The 16,885-nt window shown below is 42.7% G+C and overlaps 1 protein-coding gene across 13 annotated transcripts in view; it reads left to right on the forward strand.

The window, feature by feature from the left end:
* LOC142032964 (S-adenosyl-L-methionine-dependent tRNA 4-demethylwyosine synthase TYW1-like) overlaps positions 1–16,885 on the forward strand; it is a 111,138-nt gene that overhangs the window by 38,132 nt on the left and 56,121 nt on the right. For all 13 annotated transcript variants that reach the window (XR_012651049.1, XR_012651050.1, XR_012651051.1 and 10 more), the window contains exons 11-12: positions 9,360–9,469; positions 15,776–15,953. Coding sequence is in view for 6 of the 13 variants with exons in the window: in XM_075032427.1 (XP_074888528.1) it covers positions 9,360–9,469; positions 15,776–15,953 (288 nt within the window). In the remaining 7 variants the exon portion in view is untranslated. The remainder of the gene's footprint in view (positions 1–9,359; positions 9,470–15,775; positions 15,954–16,885) is intronic.

Below are 16,885 nucleotides of genomic sequence, written 5' to 3' on the forward strand. Positions count from 1 at the left end.
TAGATGGGGCTTTGAGCAACCTGGTCTAGTGGAAGGTGTCCCTGCTTATGGGAGAGGAGTTGGAACTAGACATCTTTGAAGTCTCTTCCAACCCAAACCATTCAATGATTCTATGATATGCTGGCTTGAAAGGACCCAGTAAATGGCATGTTCAATGTGCAAGTTTTGCTGCTTTTTGTCAGAGCACTATAATGACTGGGAAGAAAAATGTACTGCTTGTCTTTTGTTTTTTGGTTTGGTGTTGTTTTTTTTTTTGTAATGTATCAGCTAGCATTGGTGCATTTAGTTCTGCAGTGGTGACTGTACTGGTAGGAAGACGATTGGCATGCCTGTTATTGTCCTTCTGTCCCTACACAGAAGGTACATCATAAACAGCAAATAGAAAGCAATAACATCGTCAGAATGAGGCATTTTGTTCCTAGTATTGCATGGCAGATGATTTAACACTGTTCCCCTTCCAAATGACCCAACTCAGTATTTCTTAGCAGCAGCAGCCTGTGTCCTGAGTATGGGACTGAGTCAGGGAAATCAAGTGTAAATTGAAAAGTGCAGTAATTGGGATAAATTGCCATGTGTGATACATTCCACATGCCTCTAACTCATCACCTTGTAAATGTCACTTGTCACTTTTAAGGGAATCCTGGAAACAGTAGTCCTAATGATAACGAGTGCTAGAATGCTTATTTTACTAATGTTAACAACCTGAATGCAAGGAAACAGCTTTCCATGGGACTGTGCTGAAAAATGTTCTCATTTATTTACCTTCGGTGGTTGAAATGGGTTGCAGTTGTTTGACTCTTTCATATGGACTGCAGCTGTCTGTCTTCTCAGACCTCTATCGAGTTGGAAGACTTAAGGCTCAGTTTGAGACCCATCCTAAAGCTCACTTTATGTATAACTTAAGCTTGACATAAACCAGAACTGCTGCTGAAAGAAGCTTTCTTCACTTTGGTTGCTTTTTCAGACCCTGTGCTTGGGCTGCTACAGCCTTTGTGTGGCTGTGAGCTGTGCTGGTCAGGTTAATTTGGTGTAGGAAGAAGGGATTTCTGTACACACTCTCCTCCTTACTGGTTGCATGTCAGCACAATTCACAAACCATGCAGCCAGGGCTATCTATACACTTTTTATTTTAAACCCACCATGCCTTGCAGATTCTTAATCATGTGAGATTAAATGTAGAATTGCAGTCACCGGTGGCTGTGTAGGATAAACATGTTACCTTCTTATTAGTAGTTACCATCTCTATCTACTGTTGGCAAAATGTTTTTAATACAGGTTTTATGCCTTGCTGGTCTTGTCATGCAGCTCTGCACACTAAGTTGCAGATAAGACTGCTGTGATTCTTTTTTTTTCTTGATCTCTTCTTTCAGGATTCTGGCATTTGTAGAGTCTGCCAATGTTTCCAACTGCATAACCACCACAGCTTTCCCAGGATCACTGAGGAAAAGGCCAAGGAACCTGTTTGTTCTCTCTTCCTCGCTTTGGCAAGAAATGCTGTAGTTTAGCCACTTTCCCTGGGAACTGGATGTCATTGTAGTTGGCTGGTTGTGACTGACACATTTTGGCCCCGAACCAGGAATCACGGGTGGAGCCAGCAGCCAAACACACTCAAAGTTAGGGGTTTTTGTAAAAGATGGAGCTTGACTGCACTGGAGACCTTCCTTCTCCTCCCTGTCCGTGGAAGTGGTATGTCCCTGGTAGATATCAAGCCTGCCAGGACGCCTTACTGATGTGACTGCTGGCTCATACTTCCCTGCCTCTCCCCTTCAGAGAGCTGGCTTAGAGTTTGGTGATGCAGGTTTATAATGTGGCAGCTTCTTGGGAGGACAGGAAAAGCAGATTGTTCATTTGTATGGTGTTCCCCCTGCAAGGAAGCAATCATGCTGTGTTGAACTCCTGAGGCTGTTGCATCAAGAGCATGGAGGGCGGGAACCAACACCTTAATTACTGCAACATCCCTAAGTCATAATTCTCCCTACAAAAATAGTCTGTCACTATCCATTATTGCTCTCAGCTGGTCTTGCTGTGTTTGTAGTGTCTCTTTTAGCTTAATTGTCTAAATGGAAATGTGTAAGTGACTGAATCTTTTAATCAGTTAAAGCAAGTGTGGGGACTGAGGCTTTCTGACACTGTATTGTAGCACCAGGCAAACCTGATTTGATTATGTTTTCTGGCTGAGTATCTCAAGCCCAATGAATTATTGTGGAGAGATGGAACAGCTAAATAAGATTTAAATTAATAGGGTTTATTATTTTTTCATCTGAGGAGGAGGCAAACCAGAGTGAAATATCCTGTAAAGAAATTGGTTCATGTTTCTTCTTCTGTAACTTTATGATGTTTATACCTGTACTTGAACACATCAGCATTAGCTTGTACAGTAGGCAACAGTGGAAGTTCTGTTCACACAGTCTAAATAAGTGTGTGGCCAAAAGCCAGTGATCACAGTAAGCCCTGCAAAATGAAGAGATTAAAAATTCAAAATCTCTCATAGGAGAGGTACTTAATAAGGTCATTAAAAAATTAAGAAGAAAATATAGATTAAAACAAAAGCTTCTTCTCATTAAGTAACTTGACTCCAGAGGCTAAATTCTTCAGGGAAATGTGAAATATTATGATATCAAAGGAGTTAACACTGCAGGTTTGTAGAACTTGGAACCTGAGCCTGAAAGCTCAGAGAGTCTCCTTGCATCTACAGCCACCAGTCCTTGTTCTGCTAAGTTAATACTCTCTTCTCGCAGTGTTTCAAGTTGGTTATTTTTTGTTTACAGAATTAATATATTGTGACCCATGTTCATTGTTTCTTTCAGATTTAATTCTTCACCTGTTTGTTGACCTTTGGGCCTGTCTGTCTTCCAGGAGCTCTTGAAATAACCATATAAATGGGGTGGGGGGCAGGACATCATAGAATATACCTAGTTCATGCCCTGTCAATGTTTTTTTTTTAAAAAAAAAAAGTCTTGGTGCCTTTATCTGCTGCTCTGCCAGCACTGTAATAATGTGAGGCATTTCTAGGAGAAAATGTTGATGTGGTCCATCAGGTGAGATGGGAGCAGACCCTGGTGACTGTCTTGGCTGGGTGCATATGTGCCAGCTCGCAGAAGCGTTGGCACTTTGCTGAGGTGCTGGCAGTGCTGTTGGTGCTTGAAGTTTACACAGGATGGGGTTGCATCAGTTGCTCGGTACTGTGCAAAAGGGTGTAGTGCTCGGGGTGGCTCTCAGTATTAGTTAGACGCTATTTTGCCAAGTCAGGCACAGAAGTGTCGGGGTAAGGTTGCTGTAAATGCACTTAGTCCCCAAAGTAGTATCTGCCGTGTGAGGATTCCCAGCGTACGCTGTGCAGTGGGTAGTGTTTTCGTTTCTGTTACGCAGAAGGCTTATGATAGGAAGAAGTACTGTGCCAGCAACCTACTGGGATTGAAATCTGTGCTTTTCATCTTATAGCAGTGTGCATTTTCCTGGTCTTGGACTTGCTGAATGCTTCTATAGTTGTCATTATTAGTTTACATATTTATGGCATCAGTAGTGAAAATAAGCAGATTATTGGCTGTGAAACGCTCACACGTGTCTTGATACTTACTGCAGGTGGTTGGTGACTTGGTACCCACTTACAGTAAGGAGTAATGTGATGGAGTGATTATCGGCTTTGAAAGCAGATTTGTACATCTTGACATTCAGGTTAGTTTTGAAATGGTCTTTGAGACTGCTGAGTGTGGTTCTGCTGGGAAGGAATGAAATATGTTGACACAAGCACAGGGCAGACTTCTGGGAGGTGCTCAGCATTGCCTGCCTTTCTAGAAACTGTGCTTTTAAAGAAAGTGAGCATTTCTTAAAGTTGGGATGTAGTTTTTCAGCATGGAGCATCCTCCATCCTTAAGGTTTCAGAAGCGTGAGTTAGAATAATAGAATCATTTAGGTTGAAGAAGACCTTTAAGATCATTGAGTCCAACGGTAAACCTAATGCTGCCAAGTCCACCACTAACCATGTCCCTAAGTGCCGCATCTACATGTCTTTTAAATACCTCCAGGGATGGTGACTCCACCACTTCCCTGGGCAGCCTGACAACCCTTTCAGTGACAAAATTTTTCCTATTTTCCTAATATCCAATTTAAGCCTCTCCTGGCACAACTTGAGGCCATTTCCACTTGTCCTGTCACTTGTTACCTGGGAAAAGGGGCCAACACCCACCTTGCTACAACCTCCTTTCAGATAGTTGTGGAGAGCGATAAGGTTTCCCCTCAGCCTCCTTTTTTCCAGGCTAAACAACCCCAGTTCCCTCAGCTGGTCCTCATAGGTCTTGCTCTCTAGACCCTTCACCAGCTTTGCCCTTCTTTGGACACGCTCCAGCACCTCAATGTCTGTCTTGTAGTGAGGGGCCCAAAACTGAACACAGTATTTGACCTGTGACCTCACCAGGGCTGAGTACTAGTGCCAGTACCAGAAGTGGGTTCTTCTAAAAATCTTCTGAAGTTCAGTCCCCTCTCTGTCCAGAGGAACTGGCAAAACTAACCTAAAGTCCTCACTATTGGTACTATCATGGGTTGCTGCCAGGTGTGGTATATGACCAAATAATCTTACAAGGAGAAGACTAAATTTATTCTGATGGAACAGCTGATTTGAAAAACCTTAGGAAGTTAGTGAGCTGCAGTGCACTCCTAGTGAAAATGTAGAAGTTACAGGTTGATTTGTTTTGTTTAATCTAAAATTCATCAATTCATTTTGGGCTTTTCACCTGTTTCTGAAAAATCTTTTTATTTAAGTTAATTTTAAAACATGAAAAAAGTCCAAATTTTCTTTTGAAAATACTGAATATTTTGTCATTTTAAAAATGAGAGTTTTCTTTGGATGTTAAGATAGCCAAACATTTGACTTCAGCCTTATTCCCCTGATTTTTTTTTCTTCATTAAAATGGTTTAAATATATCAGCGCTTAGGAATAATTCCATGCCTTTTGAAAAGCTTTTTTCTCTTCCTGAATTTATTCGTAACAAAACATTATTTTTCTCATTCCTACAGCTAACAAAAGATTGCTTAGAGCAACATGAGAAATAGTTGTCTGTTAAATAACAGGAAATTTGTATAGAAACATTGTGTTCCTCCTCAGACAGCAGTCTAGATAGGGATTTTTTTAATTGTTGTTCCTATCAAAACTTTCTTTCTTTTTTCTTTTTGAAGTGAGTGTCATCTGGTTTTGTAGAAAGTAAATCTGAGAGACTTGAAGTCTTTGCTTTGTCCCCGCCACAAGGCATTTTGCAGGCAAATGCGAGTTATGACTATGTAATACCATTGATGTGGTGATCTTTTTAATTGCGCTTTGTCCTCCCTGATTTTGCATCTCCAGCCAGGTTGGTTCTACCTCAGATATGGTAAGCCTGCCTCTTGAGCCATCATTCAACTCTTGGGAGCTGCTAAATAGGACCAGCTCAGGACACAACCCTGCAGATGCCTTTTGGATAGATCTAGTGTCCTACTGAACCAGTGATAACTAATCTTTGATTCAAGTTTTCTACCCTGATTTGTGCTGTCTTACAAAACAGTGCTGCTTACAGAGAGTTTCTTTGGGCAGATTATGAGAATATTGGGTAAGATGGTGTCAAAAGCTCAACCTCTTCTCCTTTCCTTTTGCCTACAAGGACCACCTACAAGGTGGTCTTGGCATGGAAGGTTCTCAGCGGGTTCATGTTGGCTGTTACTTATCTCAGTGCTGTGTTCTGGGGCTCACAAACACTTATTTAATCCAGTATGTCCTGAAGAACTGGAAGTTAAGAGGGGCTGGTATAGAAATCTTTGGCTCCTGCTAAAGTGGCCATTGCATTTGCACTTTTCTGGTATGTTTTAAATCACTTTTACATGCTACTCACAAACTTTCAGCTTATTACTAGTGACTGATACTGTCAGCCAATTCATCCAACATGTTCTAGGGTGAGTTTAACCATCCTAGTTGAAAAAGTTTTGTTTAGATTAAATATCTCTAACCTGTCCTCTTTCTTGTCCAATTTGTGCTCTTCCCATTGCCATCAGGAGAAAGCAGAAGAAAAGGTGCAAACAGGTTTCTTGTCATCATGGAGAAACATTAAACATTGTTTGTTAGTGCATTGGACAAGCTTTTTTCTTGGTCTTCCCCTTACTCCTCACATTGTTATAGGGAAAGTTGTTCTTGTTAGTCCTTTTTATATGTCCTTTTCTAGTTGCGTCTGATTTTTTTTTTTGCCTTGACCTTTCCCATTATGACCCTGTATTCTTGTGCTCTTCCTTTTATTTTCAGCTGGAGGATTGCAAGGTTGCAGAAGTGCCTGTGATTCTGCCAGACTGGTTTCTTGTTACATTTCATATCTTTGCTTTTTATTGCTGCAGTTTGCACTTCTGCCTTAATAAGGTTTAAAAAACCTGCCAGTTCTCCTGAACATCTTTGCCCTTAAACTCTTCTCCTCTGGGCTCTCACCTGCTGGTTCTCAGGATTCACTAAAGTGTGCTTCTTGAACTCTCTTGTTTTTATTCTGCTCTTTCCCTGCTGTCCCTTTCTGGGAACCATGCGCTCTGTCCTTTCATGATCACTGCCACCAGTGTTTCCTCACCTTCATGTTCCCCACCAAGCATCAACATCAATCAGTTGATCACTGGAGTAAATGATACTTTATACCTGTGCTGTGTTTTCCCTCAAAGTTTCTTGAAAGACTTCATAATACTAAGCATTGCTCACAGAAGAGAGTGAAAAGCTGATTTATTAAAATAATACATAAGGGCTCAGGGAGGGAGATGCACTGCCCCACTGAAGCATACACCTACTTCACAGAGGTTTGATTGACTGCCAGGGACACTTTGGTAATGCTGGCAAGTAATACTGGTAGATCAAAGGTCTGATGAGAATGCAAATAAGGCTGGATTGGAGGCAGTCTTGTTAGCCAGGGGAGAATGGGAGTGAACTGGGACCTCCCCATCATGTTTCGTGCAGTCTTGCATTGCTCTGTGGTGGCGGGGTGCTGTGGCAGTGATGGCTTGTCTCTGAAGTATCAAATCAAACTTGTTTCACACCTGGAATCTCTAATAAAATAAGGGTTTTCTGGCGTGTGTGTGGCTTTGGGTGAGATTTTTTTTTGCTTGTGTTATTTTGGGAAGGGAAGGAATACTATGCACAATTACCTGCTCAAGACTTGAGTAGCTGGTGAGGTGGATGATGAGGGTCACAGAGCCTGCAGGGGAATGGGAAGGTGATAGTGAAATTCTGTCTGTGCCAGGGACTGTGAAAAAATCTCATCAGCCACTAGACATTACTTTTTTCCCCTGTATTTGAAGAGAAACTGCTTTTTGCCAAATAAGCTGCTTTGTAGACATGACCTGGTATGTTTATTAAACAGTTAGAATGTGTTAAAAATTCAAGCACTGTTAGACACTAATAGCTGTCCAGCATGCATCAAGAGCCTATTGATTTTCTGCCAACTTGCCCTATTAAATATACAAGCTACAAGTTATGTAGTTAAACATGTAAGAGTTTTATAAATGCCTTTTATAGTTGGCATTCAGAAAACTTTCCATGTTGGCAGATAGAAGAAAAAAAAAAAAAAAAGGGAAATTCAAAAAGCAAAGCTGTTTTAGCTTAAAGGATCTTTGAGATGGTAAAGTAGTTTGAGAACAGCATTTGAATCTTTGCTCTTGAAGTGGATGAAGAAATGTTTGGGCCAACAGGCTGTTTTTATTGATGCTGGGTCTAGAATTTGTGTGGTTTAGCACTGTCAAAGTGTGGAGCTGCAGGTCTTTCTCACTTGGAGAAGTCAGTGGGAGTCTTTTGATTGTCTTCAGTAAGCACTGGACCAGTCGCTTCATTCTGAGAAAGTGCTTCCCTCTGTCTTTTCTCCTTTAGTTAAATACTGGGCATCATGTCTTAATGCCCATGTAGCTGGGAGGCAGAATACAGTAGGTAACTTCACAGCATCTCCGTGGCTGACTTCCAGGGATGATGGAGAGTGGTAGAGGAAACAGAGATCAGCTGGTCAGAAAACAGTTTCAGGAGTATATATTGCTTGATCTTGTTTTCTTGTCCAGAGCTATGTTAATACAGTAGTGCTATTTTGAAAGACACTGCAAAATATGCTACTCTTCTATTAATAAATTATTCTATCAACTGCGGTAGAATTGGTAGGGGAAAAGTGGAGGAACTTTTGTAGCATATTTTGGAAAAAAGCAGGAGAAGATGGAGAGAGAACAAGGAGGTGAAAACACAGAAATTTGTTGATTTTCTTAGGATGATACTTAAAGGCTGAATTATCCCTGTTCGATACCAGTCTAAGTGCAGTAATGTTAGTGGGAAATTCCTCTGACCAGGGAGAGGTCTGTGCCCTTGTATAGGCTCTCTCTGGGTTGTGTTTGTCCAGGTGCAAGCATGGTGGGTGCCATGCCAGTTGCTTATAATATTTCATTTGCTAGTCAGGATGCGTTTTTTTCCAGGTGACTTACAATGGCTTTGTAACATCCTCTCGTGCTGGTGAAATAGGGAATGGAGAGAAACTCCATATATCTTCCAGGTGCTTGGGTGGATTTGTCTGGGTAGGCTTTTTCCATTTTTGAAGAAAATGATATATGGGTACAGTGGTCCTTTTCGGGTAGGCAAGGTTGGGTTCCTAACCCAATGTGACACCAGCTGTCCCTCAGATGGAAGATCAGTGGTTTTTATCCTGCAATCTGCTTAACTTGTAGAAATTAACTTTTTATTTTTATTTTTTTGCATTTGGGTTTCAGTAATGTGGTAGCTAGCAGATCTCAGAAGTGATGAGAAGCCCCTATTGAGTAAATCTGGGAGATTAACCAGATCCACCAGCAATGCATCTCCAGCATACTGCAGACTTCCTAGTCTCTTCATATAGTTTGAAGTAGTCTGCCCTCAGCTGTCTTGTTACTACAGCATTACACAAAGACTGGGTTAGAAACAAATCCTGTCCTTCTCAGGGTACCAGTTGGTACTTTCTCAGTGGAACTAAAAATGTCTTCGGGCCCTCCTTTTCTAACGCTTTGTTCAGCTGTGGTCAGAAGAGGAGGTAGAACCAGATTTCCTTTCTTTAGAGGTCCTTCTGGCTGCAGAACATCATTTTAGCTTATAAACCTTTTACCTGTGACTCAAAATAGGTATGTTAAGTTGAATATAAACTGCAAGGTCCATTGTTCCTTCTGGGGAGACTAGAGCCTGGAAGCAGAGGGGTATGAGAACAGTGTTCAAAGATGACATCTGAAAGTTGTCAGAAGCAGGATATCACTGAGAATTTCTTGTTGCTTTTAATATTATTAAACAATGCCAAAGTCCCCAGGGCAACAGATGGGTTATTCCATGTATATTACAAACAATAGTGAATAACTGTCTCTCTTTCCTTCAGACATCATACAAATCCAGTGGGCACAGAGTGGCGATGGAAGATGGACCAACCTGAAATGATCTTGCAGGAGGCTATTGAGAACCATCAGAATATGATCAAGCAGTTCAAAGGTAACTTCTCCCACTTCTTCCCCATTAATGATGCTTTTGGAAGATAACCAGCAGTAGCTTCTTCAAAGCATAGATGAAAATGTTCTGGTCATCTGTGAAATGCTGGGAAGGAGGCATGAGATTTATAATATCAGAAAGATGGGTAAGTGAGAAGAAACTTTTGTGGTACACACTGTTTTCTGAGATGTTCTGCCTTGTTTTTGACATTAGAACATGAGTCAGCCATTGGGTATCTACTATTGTCGTGAGGGAGTAGAGTGGAGTTTCCTGTTGTGCATCTTGGTAGTTGTCATCATTTTCCTCGGTTTGCATGGAGGCTTCTGCAGTGGTTAAAGCTGGCCTGGATGATGAGGAATCTTGATTCTTATGTAAAAATGAGGGCAGGTAGAAGGCAAAAGGAAACAACCTCTAACCTGACAGGAAATACACTGCCCAGCCTTAATCCCCTGGGAGCTTTTATGTTAGCTCTGAAACTTCTAGATTGCATTTTTCTCACTAACGAGTGAGCAGTAGCATTCAGGGGATTATTATTTCTGGAATTATTCAGTACATCTGTCTGTGACTGAAGCTGCAGTTACCCAGCACCTCTGAAAAGTACCGTATTTTGCTTCCTATAGGAACTCTTTATGAGTTCTTTATTTATTCATTATGTATCTATATCTATCTCTATATATAGATGGTTGGGTTTTTTTCCCAAATGTGATAAACTTGGTTACTCTGCCAAGGTCAGCTTTGTGTGCTGGGAGGGCTGGCCAGCTTGGCAGGACAAGTCTAGGACTCTGCTCTTCCTAACTGACAGCAGAGGCTCTGTGAGCAGCAGGAGTGGAATGAAGCATCCATAAAATGTGCAAGATGAGCCTTAGTCTTGGCTGTCATTTTGGGAGCCCGTTTGTTTATGTTGGCCGTGCACAGAAGGAACCCGATGGATTAAAAATGTGACAGGCAAAAAACCCCTTCTGTCAGCAGAGCAGAGTTGCTCTGTCTCATTCACTGGAGTTATATAATACACAGAAAAATAACTCAAGTTATGGCCTCATGAGCTTTATTTTCATCAAGTGGCTGGTTTGAATCATCTTGCACTCTCGGACTAGCAGCTCCAGGGAAGCCAGTTCCCTAGGAGCTCCTGTGCTGAACTGGATAGGGAGCAGCCAGACTAACCAGACCTGGCTGCACTCTGCCTGTTGCACATGTGTGGTCCGGTGGACTGGATCACAGCTCTAGAGCTCGTCCAAGGGAAAGCAGTGAAGGTGCTGTAGTGGCATAGGGAAAAATGATGTTTATTTGGTAGGGGAAGGTTTCTTTGGGGAAGTAGTAGTGAGATGAGAGGAGTCAGTGGAGGAGGTAGTTGGTGTCATTAGTGCACCTTCCTTCAGATAAGCAAAGCACAGCTGTCAGTGCTTGAGGCAGGGCAGTCTGTAAGGAAGTGCAGGTCTCATTCCCTAGCCTTCGTGTTTCTTTTGCACTGCAGCCATATGGGCAGTGTGGGGAGAGTGCTGAGTTAAGGCAGGATGCCTGCAGCAGTGCTGGCTGGGCCAGAGCTGGTGCAGGGTTTCATGTCTGCCTGTTAACACAGCTGGTGGGATGCAGTACCAGCACAGCAGGAGTTTGGGTACAGGTGGTTTGCATGAGTGAAGAGCATGTAGGGTGTCAAATATTGTCTGGAAGGTTGTAACAACCATAGAAGACTGTTACAGCTATAAACAAGAGTATGCATGTTTAATGCTTAAGGCACTGAGCACTTTTCAAACTCTGCTCTTTTATTCAGTCTATTCTGGATAGCCAGACTCTTAGATGAGTTGAAATGTGGCTGGGCATGCTGAAAGGATTGTGATCAATAGCTTGAGGTCAGTTTGGTGGCTGATAACAAGCAGGGTACTTCAGGGGTTGATCCAGGAACCTATGTTGTACAACATCTCCATCAACAGATGATGGGGGTGATGATACCGAATACACCCTCAGCAACTTCGCAGGTGATACTAATTTAGGGAGGGTGGCAGGCATACTTGGTGGCATAGCTTTACTTCAGTGGGACCTTGGGAAACATGATTATTGGGCCAATAGATGCATGTGGAGTTCAGCAAGAAGTGGAACGTTCTCTGTGAGAGTGTTATAACCCCACGTTGGTCCATGCTGGGAGACCCACCTGCCATGGTAGAACAAGGGACAAAAGACTTGGGTTTCTGCTTGGGAGTTCAAGTTAGACATCAAAATAAACTTGTTCAGCCAAGATGGTGCCCAGAGAGGTAGGGGACCCTTCAACCTTGGAGGCTTTCAAGTCTTTTAAGTAAAGCCATTATCACCCTGGTCCAGTGTTGGCAATTGTCCTCTCTGAGCAGGAGGCTGGACTAGAGACCTGCAGGAGCCCCTTGTAACCAGTAGTTCTGTGACTTTTGTTATGATTGTGAAAATTGAAAGTCTTAAACAATAACAACCCTCCTTCTTTTTATGAGGCAGGACTTGACGCAAAATAGTCATTTATGTTTGCTTAGGAAGAAACCACATGTTGTTTAAAGTGATGACTATATTTGCATGCAGTTGCTTATGGTGTTGAGGATATACTTGTGAAGGCAGGAATTGCCCTCAAGCTGTGCAGTACTGGTGCAGTGTGATGGAAATGTTGCCCCTGTGTGGCAGAAATGTGTGTTGTTTGCACTAAAGAAAGGTGAAAAGCAAAAGTTATTTTGCAGATGCGTGAAAGCCCTACCTTCTTCTGAATGCTGAGCGCAGGAATCTGTTCAAACCCAACTTCAGACTAAGGAATAACCCTCTTCTTCCCTCACTACTCCCTGGTGTCTACCCAAAAAGGGTTGGAGAGAGGGAAGGATTATAGATAGACTTGGCAGCATCTGAAAATATTCCCAAAGTGTCGAGGCGCCTGTAAGGACATCCCAATTGTCTCTTTTTGGAGCTTATTTTCCATTAAACAAATTCATAAATATTCCCTGAAACTTGCATGTGCATCCTCAGCACAGTTACCCTTGACCTGGAACTGTGAAAGGAGAAAGACCACAAAAAAAAAGGCTCTGGACTAGAACTGTGCTGCAAAGTGGAAAAAGAACAGATGTGTTACTTTTTCAGAGTGATAGATGGCAACATGCTTCCTGTCTTGGGAGTCTAAAAGCAAGAGGATTATTAAGGAGAAGAAAAATCAGTAAGAAAAACCCAGTAGCTCGTTGTTACATTTTGTGAATTTTACATTGTTGCTTCCCTGAGGTGCAAATGAAAATATTGTTAGAGTAGAATCAGTGAAAGCAAAATTGATTTGAAACACTGTGCAGTAAGCTGAAGCCAGGGAGAGTTAAAAGATGCGTGGTGTCTTACAGGAGGAAAGTCCCATGCATGCCCTGTCAGAGCTGTTCTCTGTCCAGGTTGGTAGTGCCTCAGGCAGAAAACATGCCTGTCTACTTCCAGCAAACTTAGCAGCACTCCACAAATGGTAGGTCAGATTTTGTTATGACTGATTTTAAAAGAAAAAAACCACCAAAACCCCACAAACCACCCCAAGGCTTGAGCAGTGAGATGGACTAGATTGCTCTGTTGAAGAGGGAGGACAGGTTGCACCTGGGCTCTGCAGCACTGGCTGGGCAGCCACAGGGACTCCAGAGGAGTTTCCAGCAGGGTGCTGTGCATGTCTGCCGAGACGTTTGAACACCAAGCCCCAAAGTATAGCAGACCAGACTATTTGGGCTACTGGAGGAGAAAAGCATGGGGAAAATGTCTTAGCTAGAGAGCTTTCAAAGAATGTCTGGTAATGCTGCTCAGATAATACCCAAAGCTATTTGAATAAATTGGTGCTCTTTCTAGTACCAGTACCACAGCTTTGCATTCAGGTACACACATACAGACATCTCCATGCACCAAAGAAAATGGTGATCTAACCTGATGCTTTAACAACTCCACACATTGCAGTAAAATGAGATCTTTGAAGGAACAGAAGAATTCTTGGGGACCCTCTATCCTATAGGATATCATAGAGGATAACCCTCTATCCTGTAAGAGTCCCTATGCATGCTTTTAGAGATATGTCATCTTCTCTTTTATTGTTGCCATAGTTTGTACTGTTTTTGAAGGCTGTAGATGTTGGTTAATGTCACATAATTCTCTCTTAGAGTAACTGATGGAGAGACATCTTACTGAGAGGGAGCTAAGGTGGGAAGGTGTGAAGTAGTTTATTTGATGGATACATTTTTGAGGTAGTGACTAGTAAATCTCTGTGCCCTTGCGAAGGGCACACACAAAATGGAAACATAATTCAAAAATAGGAAAGTGGGAGTCTCGGCTAATACAGCTCTGGTTCGACTTGGTGGAAAAATGAAAAAACAAATGAAAATGTATGACCTGAACTAGGAAATCCTAAGACTACCTGTGTGTCTTGCTGTAAGAGTGGATAAAACAGGTTCCTTGTCTGCCCAGTGACCCAGGCATTTGTGATGACTGGTGTACAGGTACTTGCAGAGGGGTACCCAAAGTCAACAACCAGCCTCTCTAGGGTGATGTGCCAGATGATGCTTTTCTTTCCCAAATTGCACCAGTAGGAGAGCAGCTGAAATCAGTTTTTCAAAGGAGATTTGCTGATCAAAAGAGGCTTTGAGATCTGAGCTCGGCAGGAGCCAAAAGCTGTATGCCACTGCCTCTCGCAGAGGCTTCTCAAGTTCCTACGGGTCCAAGCTCCTGCACCTGTATTGGACCGTATTGCTATACGAAATCTGCCCAGGCTCTGACTTTGCTGGAGTTTATTGACTGAAGACAGAAGGAGGCTAATCTACAGGAGCAGAGGTTGAGTGCTGTAGCAGTATGGCAGCCAAAAGTGCAGGAGAGTTCATGTGCTCCCTGGAATACCCACTAATCCTGTTTAGTTTATCCCTGTCTAGTTTGTGATTTATATGGTCAAATGATTGCATACAAAACCTCTACCCTCCTCTGGAGTGTATTTACTATATGCCAGATTTGCTGTAAACTGTTTTGAGGAAGTTACTCTCAAACTTTACGTGATGTTGGAATTTTTTTCTGTCTGCTTTTAAAGCTGGCACAGTAATTATCGTAGTCCAATGGGAAGATGCTGAGAGAGAGAAATTAATTAATTTCCAAAATGACTTACAGTAGCTTTAGGAATATGAAAGTTAGTCCTTTAATCTCAGTATGTGGTTGAGATGCTTCTTTCTTTTCAAATAAAGTTCTCATTTAGTACTGTCAAGTTTCTGCAGAATAACCATTAGTCCTGTCACTTATTCCAGGACTGAGCCTGGCTGGTTTAAAATGTACTAAGCTTTGCTCTGATCGCAAACCAGCTTTTCTATGTGAGGCTGAAGTAATATCCATGAACACTTTTTATCTTGGCTTTGCAGCATAGCATGTAATTTTCTGTACTGCTTGAGCTCCAGCATCTAGGCAACGAGAGGTGAGCTGAGGACCTGGTTTCAAATTCAAGTCTTTGTTTTTTTGAAAACAGACCAACCCCCAATCTAAAACTGCAGATATTATTTGAGTACATCAAGGCACGTCAAGGAAATGTCAAGTGACATATTTGGAACAAAAGCTTGTTTGTAGTCAGATGATTCTATATGGGGTCCTGAGCACTTGGTCGGATGCGGATGGGCTGGAGGAGTATTTGCCTCTCCTCTGCCCTCCCGTGGGTATAATAGATATGACTTAGATTGGTTAAACCTGCAGCTAGCATTTTCACGTGGACGCTACAGTTGAGCTCCTTGTGTTTTCCTCTTCGTTCTGAAATGTCTTGCTTTTCAGGACTGTGTCACGTGTTGGGTTTTCTTTTTGAACGCATCATCTGTGGAGCTGCATTTCATGTGGTTTCCAATATGGATTCAGACCTGGTTGTTGGTGCTCTGCTTGGTGAAGTGTGCCCAGCTCCTCTGGGGAGCTGGTCTTCATGGGGCTGGGAGACCACAGGGGGTCAGCAGCAGAGACAGACATAACCTGGTTTTCTTTTTTAAGATGCCTACTTGAAGTGGCATTAAACTAGCTCTTGTGTTTCTGTCTCAGCATTTGGGCAGCATCACTGAGGTCTTAGCAATGGAAAGCTTGACTCAAATGTTACTAGAAAACTACTTGCAGTAGTGAACAGGGCACACAAAGCCCCAAGCTCCGTGTGTCCGGGCATATGCTGTTTTGTGGATTCCTGCAGAGTAGGCTCAATGGGTACTGGCTGTGTCCTGGTGTCCCCTCTGGTTCAGGAGGGCTGCAGCTGGTTTTGCTCAGTCTTCCTTGTGCCGGGGTGTATTTTAGATATGGATGCATGGTTTGGGAGGGGGTTGGGTTGATTTAAGCCTGTCTTCCCTCTTTTTGCAGGCGTGTCAGGAGTAAAAGCAGATCGCTTTGAGGAAGCAATGACAGCAAAGCACTGTGCACTGTCACTAGTGGGAGAGCCCATCATGTACCCGGAGATCAACCAATTTGTGAAGCTCCTGCACCAGCACAGCATCTCTAGTTTCCTGGTTACAAATGCACAGTTCCCAGATGAGATTAGGTAAGAGTTGGACAAAATATCTCCCTGCTAAAACATTTGAGTGCTGACCTGTGTTTTAATTCCATTTTATCGCTCATCAGAGTCAGGTCTGCATGAGCACTGACAATGAAGAAGCCAACTCAGCATCTATTTGATTTTAACCTTAATCTCCCCATGCTCTTTCTCATCTCTTTTTCTGCCCCAGTTTGATTTTCTTTTCTATATCTTTTAAAGTGTGATTACTTCTGAAAGTGAAGAGAATGTAATATAGTACCTCCTGGAGGTGTGAGGGAAGGAGAACAGTGAGTGAGCTGCCTTTTGTGCTTGGGGACATGGATAACTGTTGTGTTTCCAACAGCTAGAGCAGGAGACCCAACTCATAAATTGCCTTTTTGGTCTGTGTGCTTCTCTTGCAGTCTGATCTTTGTTCTAACTCCGTAAGACCAGCCGTAATGGCTCAAACCAAAGATCTATACAGCTCAGCATCTCCAGCAGGACCCGGAGTGCAGGATAAGAAAAGGTGAAAAGCACATACTCATCTGCAAAAGTGGGATCAGTAGTTTTTAACCTCCCTCTCAGAGGGACTTGAGCAAATGCTCAAAACCTTTTAATGAACTCTGATGAAAGAGTCTTTACAAGTGCAAAGAATCCCTGTTTCTGATGTTTCTGGTCATCCAGGCTGCCTTTAACGAAATCCGAAGCCATGTAGCAAGGAAATGCAGCACGTGGTGTGAGCTGCAAGGTGGTTGGGAACTCGTCAGAATACCGTCAGCTAATAATGCTGACGAAGTCCAACCCTGGAGTTAGCACATTAGCGGAGCTGTATGCAGGGTGGTTTTGGTATGTCACTCAGCTTGTCGTTTCAGCTCAGTGCCTCTCCGTGTTAGCACTCTGTGGTAGAGCTTCCTTTTCACTTCCTTCTCATGGTCTGAATACAGCAGTGAGGGAGGAGG

Source organism: Buteo buteo, chromosome 7 (assembly GCF_964188355.1).
Source record: "Buteo buteo chromosome 7, bButBut1.hap1.1, whole genome shotgun sequence".
Taxonomy (NCBI): Eukaryota; Metazoa; Chordata; class Aves; order Accipitriformes; family Accipitridae; genus Buteo; species Buteo buteo.